This window comes from Leopardus geoffroyi, chromosome C1 (assembly GCF_018350155.1).
Source record: "Leopardus geoffroyi isolate Oge1 chromosome C1, O.geoffroyi_Oge1_pat1.0, whole genome shotgun sequence".
Taxonomy (NCBI): Eukaryota; Metazoa; Chordata; class Mammalia; order Carnivora; family Felidae; genus Leopardus; species Leopardus geoffroyi.
Genome location: NC_059328.1, coordinates 105935355 through 105956261, shown reverse-complemented (window position 1 = coordinate 105956261; position 20907 = coordinate 105935355). Strand labels below are relative to the sequence as shown.

At 40.8% G+C, this 20907-nt stretch overlaps 1 protein-coding gene across 11 annotated transcripts in view; it reads right to left on the bottom strand.

Moving 5' to 3' along the window:
* The window catches only part of PIP5K1A (phosphatidylinositol-4-phosphate 5-kinase type 1 alpha), a 40619-nt gene extending 19780 nt beyond the window's left edge, over nt 1-20839 (bottom strand). For 3 of the 11 annotated variants that reach the window (XR_006712747.1, XM_045479174.1, XM_045479166.1), the window contains exons 1-3: nt 17014-17540; nt 7807-7845; nt 242-273 (exon numbers count right to left, since the gene is read on the bottom strand). Coding sequence is in view for 10 of the 11 variants with exons in the window: in XM_045479174.1 (XP_045335130.1) it covers nt 242-273; nt 7807-7845; nt 17014-17095 (153 nt within the window). In the remaining variant the exon portion in view is untranslated. The other 8 variants (XM_045479175.1, XM_045479167.1, XM_045479176.1 and 5 more) reach the window with 6 other exon arrangements.
* Between the last annotated feature and the right edge of the window lie 68 nt (nt 20840-20907).

The window sequence follows — 20907 nt, the reverse complement described above, 5'->3', positions numbered from 1 at the left end:
AAAAATTAAAAAAAAAAAAAAATAAGCGCTAAAAAAAAATTTTTGTAATCATCAATGTGAGCTATTAATACCTACAATAAACTGCAACAAAAGTAGTTGTATAATTTCTAGCTTACCAAAGACATGTCAGAATCTAGTCTAGCTTCCAAGATCCGAGGGTTAAAAATAAAGATGTTATAAACAGGTATCCTTCTATCCCAGAATTAAAGCTTTAGAAACATGATATCAATATAAAACTCACCTCAGATGCCATGGGTCTCTTGATTCCAGATGCTGTTAAAAGAATAAACAAAACACAATTACAAGTGTGTACACACACACTAGTACCCACAATCTCTATCAAGCACACTGAAACAATCGGGGTTTGCGTCAAACTAAACCCATGAGCCCCTGCCTCTTGCTCTGATACTAGATCCTTTTGGGAAGGGGTTTTAAATATTCATTCCTCTTCTTCCTCCATACTCACAGAACCCTTATGCATATTCCATTCTTGTTCTAGTCCCTTTTCTTACTCAAGTGATCATATTTTTTCTGGAAAATATATCTGTTCTTGATACATTTAACCATCAGTCAAGAGGGTCTCATTTGATACCGGGGCTGAAAGAGAACAGGTATAAGAGATACCTAAAGACCCACTGGAGAGTCTAGGGCTTGATAATTTTTCCTATAGAGGTAAAAGGGTAAGAAGTTTTAGAGCCTATCTATGGTGCTTTACTCCTAATTATTTCAGAAAAAAAGGTAAAGAGTTGATCTATGGAAATGAGGCAGCTAAAGACGAGAAAACGCAATGTCAAAATAATGAAGATTCTGCATCTCTACCTCCTCACCTTGATTTCTGCTGTAAACCCAACAGGAATTTGTTGGCATTTACTTACTAAAGTGAGTTTTACTTACCAAATATTTAATCAACGCAGATGTGTAAGACAAGTGTGTGGTTCAATCTCGTATTATGACTTTTATTCACTTACGTTTAGGAAAGATTTTTAAGAATATATTTAGCTAAAGTGATTAAAAGAACCTATCTGTAGAAAACCTACCCTGAAAGGTTAAATCAATTCTCAAGGGTCTGTCATCCCCATAACTTTCATCCATGATCATACTGGAGACACATGAACACTCAGAGACAGACTGTCCTCCCCTTCATATTGGAGACTATTGATCTATACCTTCAAAGACTACTGATATATCACTTTAATCTAATTCTAATGAATTCAAAGGGAATAAAGATTAGCCATATTAAAGAAAATTAAAAAGAGGAGCCTGATGGGATGGATCTTCAATAATGTAAGTTAATACTTGAGTAGGAAGACCCCAGTTCCACTATATGTATAAGGATTAATGGTGAGGCAACAGACACATGGGATTAAGGGCAATAAGGTAAAGCTCTAATTATGACTGTTTAAGACAACTGATCAAGGGCCCTGAGAATTTCAGAATACAGCTGGGCTCAGAGGCAAGGTTGTGATAATTAGCCCTTAGTTGTACAGAGGCCACAGACCAAGTATTTCTGTTACCAATAAACAGAGCAGTAAAATTTCCTTCCCTATAGTGAGTGAGTCAGGGTGGCAAAAAATGGGGAACAGATGGTTTTCACTCCTCTTCCCAAAAACAGAAGCAATGAAAATGTCACCTAGCTGTTAGGAAGATATGCTGCATAAAATGACCCAGAAAACTGAAAAACCAGTAGAGCCCAATAATCTATACCCTTTAGAGATGCTTCATCTTCAATCATCAACTTACTTGGGTAAAAGACTAGGTAAATTAGTAATGGAATCCTAAACTAAGCTTCCAAGGAACAATAAGCCAGGATGATTCAGATTTAGGATTAAAACTGCTACTGACCTACAATAAAGTGTCCACCACCACCAAAAAAAGTCTAACCTTTTATATCTTATAACCTTTTACCCAAGAGTCAACATGCTGAGCTATTTAAAAATCAGAAGAGCTGGGTTCAAATCTCTTTTAAATCAGGAAAATTGTTCTCTATACTTAACTAAAAAAGAACCTATATTAGAAGGCTTATGTAAAGATTAGATAAGCTAAATCAAATAGACTATAAAGTGCTATACAAATACTTTCTTTCTGCATGATTTCTTTGTTGTTGTTGTTTATACTTGAGACACCCACACACACACACACACACACAGAGGCAGTGAGAGAGTGGGGGAGGGGCAGAGAGAGCTGGAGACAGAATCTGAAGCAGGCTCCAAGCTCTGAGCTGTCAGCAGTGAGCCCCACACAGGGCTCAAACTCACAAGCCATGAGATGATGACCTGAGCCGAAGTTGGACGCCTGACTGAGCTACTACCCAGGCACCCCGATTTCTTTTTTCTTAATGTTTATTTTTGAGAGAAAGCGCACTTGTGCATGAGTGGGGGAGGAGCAGAAAGGGAGACAAAGGATCTGAAGCGGGCTCTGCACTAACAGCAGAGAGCCCGACGCAGGGCTCAAACTCACAAACTGTGAGATCATGACCTGAGCTGAGGTCAGACGCTTAACCGACTGAGCCACCCAGGCGCCCCAACTCTGTGATTTCTAAAGCAAGAGCAAAGTTGGGCCCGTAGCAAGGTTTAATGTTCAATTACCTACACCTTCATGAAATTTTAATCAGCATCTCAAATTACTTGGCTCCTCCCAACGCGCCCCCCCTCCCCAACCCTCCTGCAAGTGCATACATGCAACTATGGAATCAGTGATTCTCAATGAGAAAATCAGTAGGCTTTCAGTTGAGAAGACGAACAGATTCTGTACTCCTTGGTCAATGCTTGGCCTATCCCTTCCTTTTTTATCCCAGAGGAAGAGGTTTGGAAGCGATCTGGCAGAATCAAGAAAAGCCAACATCCAGCGCTAGTCTGACAGTATTTCCTCTTCTGTAGAGAAGTAGTCACTGGACAAAGTTAAACAATGCAGATAAAAAGGCAGATTAAGTGATTTCAAGGCACAGAGTTAGGTATATAGCTTTCTTACTCCCTGAAAAGTTCTATTTTGCTAGTTTTATCCTTTCCTAGTTTTATCCCACAAAAATTGTAGCTCTATAGCTGCTACACTCTTGCAAAAGTACCCAGAACCAGGATGGGAGGAGTTCACTTAGCAGAATTTTGGTGCCAATGGTTTAGCTATCAGCAAGCGCAAAACTGGGATTAATCCCAAGGACACTATAGTTGAAGCAGTTAGAACAATATTGGGATCCAAATAGTAATAATCAGACCAAGTAATATTCTCTTCAAAGAGGAGAACATGGACCTAAGATTTACTCTATTCCTTGCTTGAAGTTCTGCCCCTGTGGCACAGACTGGAGCTCGAATCTAACAAAAATGAACAATGGAAGGGAAGAGAAAAATATCTAGAGAATTTTACCAGTGTTGCTGTTAATACCCAGGTTGGTCTACAAACCTAATAAAGAACAGAGTGACATTTCAAGGAACCAGATACCACCTGCTAAGGCTTGACCACTTGGTCCAAAGCTCTGCCAATAAGAAACTGTCTACTAGAGAAGTCCATGAGACTGAAGAGTCAACAGCATTGTACCTGTTCACCTCATAATCAAACTTTCTCTTCTGTAAGTACAGAAGGAGGAGGAAGAGGAGCTGAGGGAAGTGAAGGAGAAGTTGGGGGGTTGGAGGGAGACCAACTCAGCATGGCAACACCGGGCTTGGTAATGCCAGCCAGCCAATGTTTAAGGGAAATGAGATTCATCCCTATGGATAAGACTAGAATATGGTTTAGCAGAAAGTTTGTTTTCTAGCATCTTTGTGAAAAATTCTCTCTGATAAAGATGTTATTATCTTATAATCCATATCCATGATCTATATATATCATTCTCTTTTTGGGTAGGGAAACAGAGTATAGGGCAGAGCTCCAATGTTAAAATTTACTTTACTCAGGGAAAAACTTTTCTCCTGAGAAACTGGGGGCCTGCCTCTCCCCTCTAAGCCAAAACTCTCAAGGATTATTATTAAAATGCCTACATATTGGGGTGCCTGGCTGGCTCAGTCAGTGAAGCATGCAACTCCTGATCTCAGGGTGATGAGCTTGAGCCCCACATTGAGTGTGGAGATTATTTTTAAAATACATAAATTTTGAAAAAGCCTACATCATCAGTCCACACCATGAAACGTGGCATGTGCTACAAGAAAGGAGAGCACATTACCCAAGGGGGGCAGATATGGAGGCTGACAGCTTAGCTATAAAGAAGGTCCTAGAGGGGCACCTGGGTGGCTCAATCAGTTAAGTATCTGACTTCAGCTCAGGTCATGATCTCACGGTTTGTGAGTTCGAGCCCTGCGTTGGGCTCTGTGCTGACAGCTCAGAGCCTGGAGGCTGCTTCCGATTCTGTGTCTCCCTCTCTCTCTGCTCCTCCCTCACTTGCACTCTGTCTCTGTTTCTCAAAAATAAACCTACATTAAAAAAAAAAAAACTTTTTTTTAAAAAACAAAGAAAGTCCTGGACCCACCTCTCGCCAGCTCAATTTTAACACCTCCCAACACCAGTTCAATGTTGAATTATTTCTGCTCCCCCACCTCATTAATTTATTTAAAAACTATTAATTGATCATCTGTTACATGTCAGGAACGATGTCAGGCACTATGGACAGAGCTTTATGTTCCTGACCTAGAGGAGCTCACAAATTTTTCTTTTTTTTCTGCTATCACTTGGGCAGATCCTCCTAGTTTTCCTTAATGCTGACTGCAAGACTCAACGGAAATGCTGATACTTTTTTAGAAAGTATTTCTTTCCACTGGCAAAATGTTTATTTGTATAGCACTTTGAAAGCTTACAAACGTATCTCCTTTGACCCTTAAAACAGTACTACAGGCTTTGGGAACCATTTAAATTAAGGACTTAAGAGACATATCCACCAAGTATAATGTATGAAACTTGTTTGGATGCTGATCAGATAAGTAGTAAACTAAAAAGATTTCTGGGACAGGAACCTTGAGAGGAGAAATAACTACTACTAATTTTGTAGATGTGACAATACTACTATGGTTATGTCATAATTCCCTCCCTCCTTTTCCCCCTAAAATACAGTCCTGATCTGTAGGAATAACATTATGAAGTATTTATGCTGAAATCACATGAAGACTGGGATTGCCTTAAAATATTCTAAGGGGTGGAGGTAGGGAAATGGGAGAATAGATGCAACCAACTTGCAAAATATTGCTGCTGAAGCTAGATGATGGGCACAGGAGGTTCTTTATAGTTTTCGTTCTACTTTGCGTACGGCTTAAAAATTTTATAATTAAAAGTTTAGGGAAAAAATACCACAGAAGGAAACAAGTCTGGATAATCAACTTCTTCGTCTGAGCTGGCTTCTTTCTGAGAGGTTTTCTCTGGTAAAAAGCACCCAGATGAAGTTCTGAAGTAAAATTCTTTATATATTGCACTAAATTCCCAAGTCATGTCCATAGTCTGTTTCCTTCATGACTATGGGACTCCTTCTCATTAACAGGCCCTGGACCAAGAAACATTCTAAACAACTAATGTTGCAGCACTGAAAGCAAGAAATGAGGCCTTGACAAAAAGGCTGCATCAGAAAAAAATTAATCGTTCAAATAACTTATTTTTGAGTGGGCCAATAGATGATATAGAAACAACCATGGCAATATTGAACCCTGGTTACTCTGCAGAAAGAAGAAAATGTAAAAGACCTACAGATGCAAGGGTGTACTCACTTTGGGAATTTTAAAAATTCCCAAAAAAATTTGGGAATTTTTAAAAATTGACAACACAAGCTCAGTCTGGCTAAAATCTACAGATGGGTTTTTTGTTTGTTTGTTTGTTTGAGAGAGAGAGAGAGAGAGAGAGAGAGAGAAAGAGAGAGACACCCCAGGATAGGGGGAGGGGCAGAGACAGAGGGAGAGAGATAATCTCAAGCAGGCTCCACACCCAGTGCAGAGCCTGACCCATGCGGGGCTCCCACAACAGGGAAAGTCGGATGTTTGACTGAGCCACCCAGGCGCCCCTGAAATCTATAGCTATTGATGAAAGTTGATTTTTAAACAAAACAAGTTGAAAACTCAGCTCCTTCAGTCATAATCAATAACCATTTATATTATGAAAAAAGTCATTCCAAAAGGGCCTTTGAGAATTTTAGTCTAATCTTCTTTTTTAAGTAAAAGCAAAAGCATTAAGGGATGTGCTCAAAAATCACAAAGCAAAGGTAGTGACAGAGCCAGAACACGAATTCACATTCCTAATCCCCAATTCAACTCTCTTCTAAGAGAGTTTTGTTTTCAATTTCCTGGCCACCTAGCGTCTAGAGAGCCCAAGCAAGCACCAAGGGAACTAGAATACTCTACTAAACTAAATTAATCTCAGAACTTCTAAGAGACAATATGAACACAATTTTCTTCCCCTGAGATCTCCCATTTCTTTGAGACAAGGAAATCTTTTTTTCATTTTCACTGATAAGAGTCCTTCTCCTTCAGTCCTCCTCCTCTCCATCTTAAATTAACAATAACGACAATTCTGTCCCTCTGGTAACGGCCAGCATTGTTACTGGCAAGAAGAGTAGGAAAATACCTTTTGCTTCTTTTAGTGAAGTTATCTTTGTTCTGGACCAAATAATGCCTGTATTCTAGAGCAGTAGAAACCTCTTTCAAGTCTAATATTTGCAAGAGCAGTTTTACAGACGTTAAGGTCCTCACTAGTAATAGAAAAGTACCTTTTTGTCTCTGTAATAAAACATCAATAACTTGGAGACAAAAAAAGAACTCCATCTCAGATTAGAGTTTTCTTTTTAGTGTGTGTGGGACCATGACTGGCTCTGATTAAAAGCATAAGGCTTTTATGATTATTGAATTTTCAGTGGACAAAAAGAAGGCATCTGATAAACAAACTCTTTGTGTTTGTTTTGTTTTAGGGATCTTGGAACTGACTGCAGAATCGTTACCAATCCTTGGCACGTTAACTTCTAAGATACTTTCTGAAAGAATGAAAGAATCAATAACTCCACATCTTATGCACAGAAGAGCTCAGAATTTCGCTGTTTTTCTAGGAGAGCTAAGGTCAGAAGGGGAAGCTGTCTTCTGTACTACTCTCTCCTTCACCAAGGATTCCTGGTTCAGTCAGTAACCATTCAACAATAAATAGTTAATCTGGTTTAAAATCACATTAGTTCACACACAGACTTTCAGATTAGTCAGGGGAGCAATAGCAGCACAGTGGGTAGAAATGTGGGCTCTGAAATCAGAACACCTGAGGTTTGAATACCTGATCCATCACTAACTAGGCAAGCTTGCACAAGTTAGTGAAAACTCTCTAGGCCTTGGTTACCTCATGTATAAAATAAGCAAATAATAACATGTTCCTCATATGGCTGTTAAGAGAATTAAATAAATCACGTATAACATTTAACATATGATAAATGCTCTATAAATAACTAGTAACTATTATCTGCATTGTGAATTAGGAAACCTATCTACAGGATGGGAAGGGTCAGAGAAATGAAAAATGCAATAGAAAGGGAAAAGAAGAAGAGTTTGGACTAATTTAATGAAACAAAAGGAAAGGAAGTTATGTGGAGATTTTGAGGGAGACAAAAAGGTAGTTGACTGATTTGTATCATACTGTGGAACTGTAAGAAAAGAACTTTCTGTGTTACGATAGCATCTTTTTTGGGAAGGGCAGAGAGAAATGGGAGCTAACATCAAATAATGCTTGCAAGACACCCACAGCCTTCCCAGAAGAAGGCCATGTAGTGACCACTACACAAAGTCTGTCACTGTTACGGGGAAAAGAAGCTGGCTGCTAGTTACTGCGAGGAGCTCATGCTTCTTCAGCACAGATACACATCAGATCTACCTCTCTTACGGCTGACCCCACAGCACAGAAAGTTGAAACCTAAATGAGGAAAAACAGAAAGTTATCACTTACTTCGAGGGTTCTACTTGCTTACAGCAGAATAAGCATATTAAAAAACCAAAAACAAAACCCCTCTAAAGTTTAAAATTATGAACAGGGCTTACTTAACCCGATCCCTAGCACCATACTTGAAATGTACGATTTTTTTGCAGTTCTGAGTAAACATCCAAAAAACAAGAGAAGTTCTGGCAGAAAATTCCAAGAGTGGTCACAAAATTTGTAACCCAAATCATTTTACTCTGGAGTGATTTCATATTGACAAGAAAATTTCAGGTGCAAAGCTCATTTGTATAGAGGCATCTACCCTTTTAAAAAAAAAATGTGTTGGGGCGCCTGGGTGGCGCAGTCGGCTAAGCGTCCGACTTCAGCCAGGTCACGATCTCACGGTCCGTGAGTTCGAGCCCCGCGTCAGGCTCTGGGCTGATGGCTCAGAGCCTGGAGCCTGTCTCCCTCTCTCTCTCTGCCCCTCCCCCATTCGTGCTCTGTCTCTCTCTGTCCCAAAAAAAATAAATAAACGTTGAAAAGAAAAAAAAAAAAATGTGTGTACATTTTATTTGAGGGTCTTCCATTCTTGGAGGATAATCTGGTCATGCCTAGCAAAAAGTCTTAAAAACATATATGTACAATTGACCTAGAAGTGAGAATTTGTCCTAAAGAAATAGTCAAGTGGATAAAGACGTATATACAAAGATATTTACTGCAGCATTGTATGTAATAACTATTATTGGATAGATACTGTAATTAGAAAAAAATCTAAACAAAAGGAGATTGGTGATATAAATCATGTCATAAATAGAACATATAAACTATTATTCTTATGTATATTTAAGAATAGGATATGAAAAAAGTTAAAAAAATTATATAGTACAATACTTTTGTAAAACACTTATCTATAAATTCACATGTACTTACATACAATGAAAAGATCCAAAATTAGGTTGATTTTGTAATTTTAAATATTAATTTTCCCTTATCTATGTAAAATTTCTGGAAAAAATAATTACATAGATAATTTCATAATTAAAGAAAAGAGATACACAGGGATGGCTTTCCTACTCCATTTTCCCTAGTAAACCACTACAAGACAGTCCCACACATACAGACCAATATCACTCCCTCCTCACACATTATCTCAAGCTCATTATAATCATATTGAGCGGCTGCAGAGATACACTAGAAGAAAAATGTGAAAAGAGAATGTCCAGAATGCACACAATCCCAAGCTACATGACTCCTCTACACTCACTCTCTGCCACAAATCACTTTGAGATGTTTGTACAACCTGAAACATTCATCAGCACATATAAGAGGCTCTCTCTGAAGAGGTTTATCTTTCATGTCCTCCAGAATATCAGTATTTTCCTATAAAACGGGTACTTAATTTCAGCGCATCTCCTGGATACCAGGCCCTGAAAAATATAAAAGATCTACCCTCTAAATTATGAAAATAAGCTGGGAAATCTTTAATGTTACTAAAATAATTTCAAAACAGCTGAACCAGTCAAGTGCTAAAGTGGAAACAATCCAATCAATTTTGCTAAAATACAACACTGAATCATCACACCACGTCACAGAGTACTTTTCTGAGAACTCTGGACCAGTCTTAAGGAAGCACTCCATTTTGGTCCTCAGCCCCACCCTAACTCATGTTTATGATGAAAAAGGTACTGGAGGGGCTGGTTTCTAGTCACTTGGCAAAACACCAATGTGACTCTCCATATATTTGCTTGTTAGCACTGAACTGCTTGCAGACTAATATTCACTATTAAGAAGGAGAAAATGTAGAGGAAAAGAAAAACCATCAATATAACTCTGAGAAGTATAAAAAGGCAAACTTCAGAAGGGGAAACAAGTTGACTTTAAAAGAGGAGATAACTGAAATAAAGATATTTCCCAACCATAAAAACCTCCGACATTAGAGTTGTTTCTCCCCCCACCAGAGTGTAGAACAAAACAGACTTGGCCTTAATACCAGAGCCTCTCCCTGCACTTTCAGAACAGAAGCATTTCCGTTGGAGATGAGATGACATCATCCATCAGATGAAAAACTAAGAGGCAGTGTGTGACTGACTTCAATGTTTGAAGTACACATATAATTTGGGGACGCCAGAGGCTGGCCGGATGTTCATTCCTCAGACAACTGGAGTTTCGCCTGGGCAAGTCATTCAGAAGCAATCCCAGAGACCTAGTTCAATGACTTTCCAATACTACCACATCAAACGTGTCAAGGATACCTACACACAGCACAAAGAGATATAAACAGACTTTTGGGAAGCAAAATGCTAACTCTCAGGGGTTCTCTTGGTTGAGAAGAGTGAGAGCCAGAGGTTTTAAAAGGAAAAAAAAGGCAAAAGCAAAAACCTACACAAAACAGAAACACAATCAGCCCAGTTATCTGCTGCACTTTCTAAAGCAATCTCTCTGGTCCTTGTTACCCTGAAATACTGAAAGCCATTTTAATTACACCCCTGTAGGTGCGAGGCACAACATGTTCTCCAAATGAAAATACTGAGAAATATGTTTGAGGTATCAGCCCACCTCCTAAGCACTCAAAAAACTGTTTAGAAACAAACAAAAAGGTACCATTACCACCGCCTCAATAAGGACTAAACCAAGCCACATCCCAGAGGAAAGCTAAATGTTGTTTCCTACCAAGTGTCAAGTTTTCCTAAGGATCTTCTAGAAAAAAGTCAGAAAGCCAAGGATGCTCCTAGAAACAAAAGCTACAAAGCAGTTTGATCTACCAGTCCTGAGGTCACCTCAGATAACAGCCAACTAAGTAGCAAGGAAATGAGTTACAAGATTACTAAAACTCATCCTGTAACATACAGCCTTTCTACAACACCTCTGCCACTAGTAACAAGCTCTCTGAACCTCAGTTCCCAGATTTGGAAAATGAGGTTAATTAAAATACCTCTTCATTTCCCTCTAGTGATAAACTTTTACTTCTACAAGGCAAATTTCATGGTTCTCAGGCCTCATATATGTTTTCTTGGCACTGAAACTTTGGTTGAAAAAAAATTGTGTCCTTCCGAAGAGACAGGAGTCTCCTGGATAAGCCACTCATGGCCATTGATTTCTTGGCAGATCACCACCTCCTACTTCCAAACCTGGCTCTATCTATCCTGAAAAAGCAAGGACTCTTGATGGATCGGAATGTACATGCTTTAGCAGAGAAATTTTAATGATATCATTGCCCCAAACAATGCACTTCAAGGCAATTACAAGGCAATTACAAGGAATTACAAGGAAAATAAGAGATAATGTTACTTGTCATCCCTTTTATACAGGTTCTTTTTTTTTTTTAAGTTTATTTTTATTTATTTTTTGAGAGAAAGAGAGCACGAGTGGGGGAGGGGCAAAGAGAAAGGGAGAGAGAAGATCCCAAGTAGGCTCCACACTGTCAGCACAGAGCCCCAAGCAGGGCTTGAAATCATAAACTGTGAGATCGTGACCTGAGCGGTATCAAGAGTCAGACGCTTAACCAACTGAGGCCACCCAGGTGTCCCTATACAGGTTCTTGTCAATGAAAATTTGAAGTTTACCAAGTTTGTTTACCTACATTGTTCACTGGAAATCTACTCTACTTCAGCTCATTATGTATGCTAAAAAGACCTCTTCCCATTCTTTCCCCACAACTTCCCTCGCTTATCTTCCTTTAGACCACTCCCCATCAACACTGCTGATCTTTGGGATAGTGCTTCTTCTGGGTTAAACCCACATTGCTCAGTTAAGTATATAAGGTAAATAATAAGATATACTGAACTCCCTGCAAAGAACTTGCCCTCCTTACTCTTGCCAAAGTCTTCCTCAGACTCAACAGAAAGGAGCTTTTTCTGGAATCAGATGTTTACCAATACATTGTCTACAGGGACAACTGACTGGCTCAGTCAGTAGAGCATGTGACTCCTGACCTCGGGGTTCTAAGTTTGAGCCCCATGTTGGGTGTAGAGATTACTTAAAAATAAAATCTTCAGGGATGCAGAGCCTGCTTGGGATTCTCTCTCTCTCTGCCCCTGTCCCACTTGCGTGCATGCTCTCTCTCTCTCTCTCTCTCAAAATAAATAAACTTAAAAATTATCCTTAAAAAAAATAAAACCTTTAAAAAGAAATACATATTGTCTACAGCCATTACAAACAAACAGACTGGAATTTCACAGGAGAAGAAAGAAAAATGACTGGGAGACAAAGTTTAAAAAAATGGAGGAGTTGAGGAAAAAAAGTTCATTTCAAATAGAAAACTGTAAAAAGAATGATGGAAGCTCACAGGAAGTATGAACAAAACCAATCAACACATACACAGAAACTAAACAATGCTCTCCTTTGATAGGAAAGGGTGGGGGAGTGAAGCGAGATAGGGGAAACTGGCTAGGAAGGGGTTTCCTCTAGGAAATAAATACCATCAACCCAAACACTCTCTCTTTGAGGCTGAATGGTGGGCTGGGGTTTGGAACACAGAGAAACAGAGATTCCCTCTACCAGGCTATCAGAAAATAGTATACTTCTTCAAACATACTTTTATCCATGATCAAGAAACACACCCAGTCAACAGAAAGAGAGAAGAAACTAACAACTTTGCTCTTACTTTATGTCAAGCAAGAATATCCTAAAATTCTAGGAAAGAAAATATCCAGATTAAAGGATAAAAATAACCACCTTCTTTCTTTATCCCCAGTTCTGTCTTTGGCCTGGTTTTATCTCTGTTATTCACTTCACAGGCTACAGTTTCCATTATATTATCAAAGAAACACAGACTAATAAAACATGTAATAACTAGTAGCTGGCACCTATTTGGGCAAATATTAATCAGAAGACGTTTGTATCAACCCAGAACCGCACATAGAAACCAACAAAACATACAATTTTGAATCCAAAGCCAACTTATCAGTACATTATTACCAATTAATATCTGATACTAGACACCTAAAAAATCTGTATAATCATACTTGACCAAGTTTGAGCAGCCATGGCAGAAATAAATGGTTAAACAAAAACAGTGACATTCCGATGTCAGTTTTCTGTCAGAATCTACCCAAGGGAACAAAAGTAAAAAAGAAGTGTCAAAACCCCAATGGAGAAAACAAACAGCAATATCTCTCCCTACTTACAAAATGTCAACCAAAATGGTGAACCTAGTCATATTCTGACTACATGACATTCTGTTCTATCTTTATATTTCCAAATTTCAGTTTCTCACTCCAGTAAAGTGGCTTAAATTGTATTACTATCCACTAGAACAGAAGCACTGAAGGGTAAAGGACCAGCGTACAAATGTTTTACACTGGACACAAAGAACACGGATGGGCACCTGGGTGGCTCAGTCAGTTGAGTGTCCAACTCTTGATTTCGGCTCAAGTCATGATCCCAAGGTCATGAGATTGAGCCTTAGATGGAGAGTGGAGCCAGCTTAAGATGCGCTCTCTTTCTCCCTCCCCTCCCCCTCACACGAGCGTGTACACACACTCATTCTCTCTCTAGAGAACAAGACAGAACACAGACAACAACAACAAAAAAATACTCAACAAAATCCCTACCATTTGGAGTTATCAGATTACAGACTAATTTACTAGTGGGGCTCTTCTGGGAAGAAGAGAGCCACCAAAATCAAGGATTTATGAGGCTGGCCCTACTATAAAGGTCACAAGCAAAAATGCTTCAGTCCTGTGTTCTGTGGGGTTTCCTTCAGCAGTTACATGAAGTCAGGAAAGGAGCTATAAAGTTATTTCCAAATCATTTGTGCTCATGATAAAATCACATAGGTGAAGGGCCACAATTTCAGAAATGTTCTTGTCTGAAGCAAAAAGGAACTACAGGTTCATGATCTTCTAATGTTTCAAGTACTTTTTCTTGGGGGAGTCACGCATGATTTTATCACAAAGCTCTTATTTCAGAGAACAGTGTACACCTTAGCATTCTAACTTTACTTTCTAACTCCTTCAAATCAAGTCTCCAAAACAGAAACTCCTTACTCCCTTCATGGTAGTTTAAAAAAGGGATGCAGTGGCTTATTTCAAATCTTTTTTTTTTTTTTTTTAAGATTTTGTTTTTAAGTAACCTCTATACAGCAATGTAGGGCTTGAACTTACAACCCTGAGATCAAGAGTCACATGCTCTACCAACTGAGCCAGCCAGGCGGCCCTGAATTTCAAGCTCTTGATAAACTAGTCAAACTACAGATAGGGAAACAGGCTCTCTGCACACTGGTGTGACAGATGGTCATACTGTCAACAGCACCTCATCAGGGCTAATTTTATTTTTAAGTGGTGCCACTGTCCAAATAATGAGGATGGGGAGAAAGCAAAAGAAGGAATAAATTTCCTTTGCACACCAAACAGCTGAGACTAGAAGGAAAACTGCATCAACTTTTATTAACAAAGGGTAAGAACAAGCACATGATGATGGTTGCTGTAAGCTGATACTCATTTATAATTGCTTCCCCCAAATCCAAACATGGTAATTAATTATTCCAATGGGAAATGATGTCAAACATCACTTAGAGTGTATGGTTTGATCTAACCTCTGTATTTCACATGTCAGCAGAATAAAAGACCAGCTCTGACTTAATGGTGAAATACTCTAGACAGGGAATGACTGTTCCAAATAATCTGTCCTTTTTAATTTGAATTCCAAGATTTTGAGCCTCGAAAGGTTATAGGCAGCTTATCTAAGACATCAATCTATCCCTGAATCCTAACGTTCTTAACCTTGAATCTATTTTCAATATTGTCAAAGAGAGTTCCACCAAAACTTAAGTGAGCTCAGCTAAACATCTAAGAACAATAAACTGGTTTTAGAATGGTTACAAAACCCACACACACAATCTCCTACTTGAATTTCTACAAAGCCAGCTTTCTTACCTTTAACAATTTAGGAAATCATAAACCATCGCTCATTCTTGTCTATGTCCTAATTCCCCTGGTACCATCCAGACACAGCAACACTCACCCCCAATCACAAATAAAACCCATTAAAAAAAATAAAAATAAAAATAAATTCTAATAGCCTTTTTTTGCATCAGAATCTAATATCCTTCTTCTTCAATCACATCCTTAGAATGAAGTATTTTACTAAATTAAATTTACTAAGGCCAAACCTAAGTGAAAGTGAAGACACACAAAAAAAGTCAACACTATGGATCTGGACACAAAAATCCCATCAGGTTTTCAGGACTATTTATAAACACTTTTTCTTAATTTCTTAATCCAATTGTTTCAACATTTGTCAAAGAAGCAAAGATGGAAGGTGTGAGAAACAAAAGTAAAAATAAGAATCTGAAGCTATTTTTAGACATTTTTATACTTTGACTTCTCATATGAACATCATGGAGTCAAGGAGCTGTAACGTCCACTGAAACCCAGTATTTTATTTTCTGGTGAAAACACAATAGGACAAAAACATTTACACAATCTGAATTACTAACTGCTAGCTGTAGGATCTGGCAGTAAACATAAAAACAAAAATATCAAACAATGACATCTGAAAAAGACAGCAGGACTATCCGAAGCAGTAGAGATGGAAGAGGAGGAAGATGATTCCATTAAGTGACAAAAGAAATTTTCCTTTACTCCTAAATCTGCCCACATGGCCAATACTTCCATGGGACAGAGGCTGAATCAAATCCTGGAACATAAATACATGGTTTTTAAGGTTACCCTGGTTCTAATAGAACACCTAACTTCTTATAAGCTTAAGAACTACACACAACCTTCTTTTCTGCATTGGGGGAAGGAGAGAAAAGGTTTAAATTAAGGGATTACTCTAGAAAAACACCTGTTATTTTACCTCATCCTTCGCACTTAGAATGCAACACGAGTTGCTCTGGTCCTCTAATGCTTTTACAGGAAATGCAAAAAACACCTCTCAAGAAACTAAAAATAGATGTACATAAATAAAACTGCAGCTTATGAAGAAGATACTTGTGACCATGTAGCCAAGCTCATCCCAGCTGGAATATGAAAGCGGGAACCCTCTATTTAGCCAAGTCAAAAGGGAAGGATGCAATCCCAGGCCTAAGGAAATGTCAACCTCTCAAGTACAGCATCCAACATCTGACAGCTTCTCCTGCCTGTTGAGGCAACAGTAACTGTGGAACACCAGACATTTCTGATGGAAGCTCTAGAACAGTTTCTGACTCAATTTCCACCCACCTCCCCACACTTACACACATTTTCCCTCCTACACACAATCTGCTGCTTTTCTTGTGGGCTCCTCTGCCCTGCCTCAATCTCCAGTAGTTTCTAACTACCATGGCTCAGTGCTCCAAGTGCCGGTTTCCTGATACAGACTAAGCATTCTTCCAGTGCATTTCCTATTATGCAATATTTCTCCACAGCACGTACAACCACCTCCCAAGCACTCCATCCTTCCCAGGCCTAATTCCCATCACAACCTCTCTCAGCCTCTACTGTGCATCATTCCATCTTCTCCATCTGTTTTCTAGGGTCTTTTAACTCTAATTTTCCGCCTTCCTTCAAAACGCCCTATTCCTTCCCAAAGGTGGGCAGTCTGGAAATGGGAATCCTACAAGGAGGGTGTCTGATATAAATGCATGTGGGTACGAGCGCGTGCGCGGGGGTCGGCACTGGGAAGGGATGACGCACGAGGGGGGAGGCCTCTAAGGAAAAAGGTCTCCAATAACTCCCACCCCCAACAAAACCCACAATTCCCTAATTCCTCAGCAATCCAAAGAAAACGTCACATAACCCTTAAACATGTTTTAACCCCATGGCTTCTCTTCCACATTTTTATCCGATTAACCCCATAGTCAACTTGAATACCACCTACCTCTCACACTAAGTAATTCCTCTAAATACAAGGCCTCCGTTTACTTCAGTTTTCTCTACTTCTTTCGGTTTCCCTTCTGTTACCGTCCTACCCCCATTTTCAATCTCCATCCCTTTTCAAGTTCTCAAGTCGGTCTCCTCGAAGACAGCTTGTGTTTTTGAGAGCCTCCCTTTCCTCAATCAAATCCACCCTTTCCTCAGACTCCCCCTGACCGCTCAGAAAGCCCTATTTGAAAACCCAACCTCCGTCCTCCTTACCGGCAACTCCTCGGACATCCCCAGTTACAGGTGCCCTCCCAGGTCTCGCTCTCGTTCCCATCGCACAGCCGCCATCAGCCCCCTGCCCACGCCCCGCCCTGATTACCTGAGGACGAGGCGCAGGAAGGGACGCCGGGATCCGCGGATGAAAACCCGACCGACGACGGCCGTGAGGAGGCCGACGCCATCTTGGCAGCCCCCTACCCCTCAGCGGCCTCGCTCCCTTTCAATCGGGCTCTTCCTCTTCTCCGAGTCGAATTTTCTCCACGTCTCTTCACAGAACCCGCGTTCTGCGGGCCACCTCCCTGCCCCCTCGGGGGCCTCTCTCAGACACGTCGGGCTGGGTCCTGAAACAGCTCAGGGCCGCACCATTTGGCTGGCATAGGGGAAAACCGCCGTCTCGCACCCGCTCCGCAACTTCACCAGTGCTCCGAGGGAGCTACTTTCCCCTTTCACAAAGAAGTAGGCTCCAGCCCGCCGCCAGGACCCCGCGTCCGAACCTAACCACACCTAACGAAATAGGGGGCGTGAAAAGTCCCAGAGGAACAAATGCCCCCGCCCCTCCTCCCCAGCCACAGCCTGTTTATCGCCCAACCTCACTGCTCCACTCGGTGGCCAGGGGAAATCCGGGAACTGCTCATGCGCGTAACCTTTCCAGCGTTCCAGCCCACTCAATGGAGGGGGGGGGGAGAAGAGGGAGGCCCTGAGAACCAATTGGAAGGCTGGTGTTGGTCACATTACACGGGTTCCTCTTGCCCTAACGAATCTACAGGTCGAAGACAGGCTCTTCCCCGACTGTGAACCAGCGCTACGGTGGCTCTGTGGGTCCAGTTAAATTCGTCTCTGTGAAAGGACCTGGCTGAGTTGCCGGAGCTCGGGATAAGCAAGAGTCGGCCCGGCTGGCCTTCAATTTTAGAGCCCAGGGTTAGAGCTCCCCACCGAGGCGCTGTTGTCAACTCAGCGACGTTAAGCCCTTGAATATCACAAAACATCACATGCGACTATTCTTCCGGCTTTACTGCTTGTTTACTGTTTGGCTTAACATGCGTGCTTGTCTTGCCTTCCTCTGAATGACATTCAAAACAGATCTACACTTTGCTTCAAGCGCAATGCTGGGCACAGTTATGGAATTCAGAAGACCTCTCAGAAAAAGCCACGGAAGGCGACCATATCACAATCTGCGATCCAGGCAAACCCTTGGTTCTGTTAATCAGTGCACCGAACTGCACAGAGAAATTCCCCATTCTAGTCTAGCGTTCGGATTAATAAAGTACCCTGGAGATTGTGAAAACCAGATGGGGAGCTGAAGACTGATCGGACTGTAAGCTGCTGAAAAGCAAAGACTGTTTCACTCTTATATCTCCAGCTCCTCCCATCTTGTGAGCCTGTACATGGTAGCGGCTCAATAATTATTTGTGAAATTAATAAATGAAGAGAAATTGTGTGTGTGGGGGGGGGGGGGTCTTGGTTTGCAGCCCCCAAGATGGCCTGGTTATCCTCTATCCGGATGTCTTCCGGGTCCTCGAAAGGGAACCTAGGACCATGAAGTCCAGAGACTACCACTGCCTATTTTCCTCTGCCTTCTACCCCTCTCTCAAGATAGAAATAATTGTTTCCCTGCTGCCACTTGCTGGATTATTCATATTCCATTGGGTATGAAGGTAGACAAACTACATGATTGCGTTGCCATTTCATTCAATAGCAATGGAATTGAATGACACTTAAGTATTTTACAGTTGCCTATACATATACCCCTCCACCCAACTAACAGTACAGGAACTAGACAGATGGGAGCACACTGTCTAGCACAGGATTTGGCTCATAGGTCAAATAAATATTTATTGAATAAATTATACTTGTTTCCATAAAAGGCATGGAGTTGCTACCATTTCCTGAGTTATTTTAGAAATCAGCTGGTGTAGAACTAAAGCTGTTTCTGATTTAAAAATTGGAAATAGACCAATAAAGCCCTGACTCATACAGGCAGTAGGTCAAATAGAGGGATCTTCTCCCTGGGATTTGATCTATGAATTTGATTTCAGCCCTCCTGAAAAGAAGAGATCCCTGTTTTGTAGCTTCTTAGGGGTCTTTGTTTCTCTTTATGTACCAGAAAATGGCTGCTATTACTCCTACTACATGGTATTATGTCAGTCTGTTTACTTGTTTGTCTTCCTCACAAGACTGAATATTTCAGGGCAAAGATTACATCTTACCCATTTAATATCTCAAGCATTTTATATCTCAAGAATCTTTGTGCCTGGCACAAAGTAGGTGCATAATACATGTCTCCTGAATATATGAAGGAATGAAAGCAAAATTCAAAAAGTGGGGCCAGGGTGTCTCTCATCTTTTCCCCCTTTACATTATCTCTGCCTCCACTCCCACTCAATCCCTGGGGTGTCCTCTGAGTCACAGAGCCACTCTTCCCCAGTAACATTCCTGGCATAGAAGACCTGGGGTGACGTGGCAGGGTGTGGAGGCAGAGGCAAAGCAGGACATGCTGGCTTGGTGCCCCAAGGAAATTGAAAAAGGAGTTCACCAATATATATTTTGGAAAAGTAGAGCAATCTGGTGATTTCAAAATAGGTCCACGTATACAGATTTGACAGAAATAATGTGAGTGTGCACACACATGCATACACACACAGATTTTATCATATCTTAGAATAGTCCCTAAGGTCAGAATGGAGGGGGCTAGGGGCAAGCAAGATCAACGTAGACACAAAATAAGAGGATGAGTACCTTATTCATTCAATTGTCATTCATTAATTCATTCACTGAATTGACATTATTTAGCCCCAACAATGTCCTAGGCACCATGAGAGTTCCTGGTATACCAGGTGAAGATAAAGTCCTCACCCTCAAAAAGATCACAGACTAATGAGAGAGGCAGCCCCATAAATCATTAGAGTAAAATGTAATAGCTGCCATCATAGAGTATGTACAAGTGCTATGGGTTGACAATCATACTCTCAGAATAAAAGATAGGAAGAGAAGTTGATACAGGGTCTTGACAATACCACAGACTATTTGATATTGGAACTATTCCAGAGAATCAAGGCGGCATGACCTCCGTGTTTATGGAAACTGTGCCAGGAAGAGAGATTGGCGACTGAGAAGACTTTACTGTCTTATAGAACCTATAGAACCAGAATTTGGCCAGGTAGACAAGTAAGGAAAAGAATCCTAAGAAGGAAAAGCAGGCAGGCACGACGAAGAATTGAAAAGTGATACTAGAATAGGACGATGAGGCAGGAGGTGAAGCTGGAAAGGCAGGGAGAGGCCAAACTATGAAGGATCTTGAATGCCATGTTAATAGTAGTTAGCACCTACTAACCATATGTGCTTACTAAATCCTGTGCTAAGCAGTTTACAAGATTAATATCTCTTAATCTTTGCAACAACTTTAAAAGATAAGTATTATTCGTCCCACCTTGTTATTTTCTTAAGTAGGTTCCACGCCCAACGTGGGGCTTGAAGTCATGACCCTGATATCAGGAGTCGCATGCTCTACCCACTGCGCCAGCCGGCGTCCCTAGTTCCAGTTTACAGATGAAAACTGAGATTCAGCAACTTGTCCAAAGTCACACAGCTAAAAGATCTTAAACTCAAACTCAGGTATGGCTGGCTCTAAAGCTATGCTCTTAAACACACTACTATTCTGTCTCAAGGATTTGGGACTTTAACCCGTAGATGATAGGGAGCCATTAAACATCTTCGAGTAGAAGAGTGACAAAGTCTGGGTTTTTAGAAAGGTTCCTACTAGAAGCAGAATGGAAAACGGACTGGAACAGAGGTAAAAGACTGACCTCTTCTAAGTGAAAATTTGTTGACTCCTAAATTCTGGACTTAGGTTAGTAGGACTCCTGGAGTCACCGAGCCCAATCGTTCCACAGTCCAGGTCCGCGCGTGCTAGAACGGGGAGCTAGGTGGTCTCCGCGTTCCCGGTGGGCGGGGCTGCAGAGTGAGGAAGGCGCGGCTGACAGGACTAGGGGCCTCT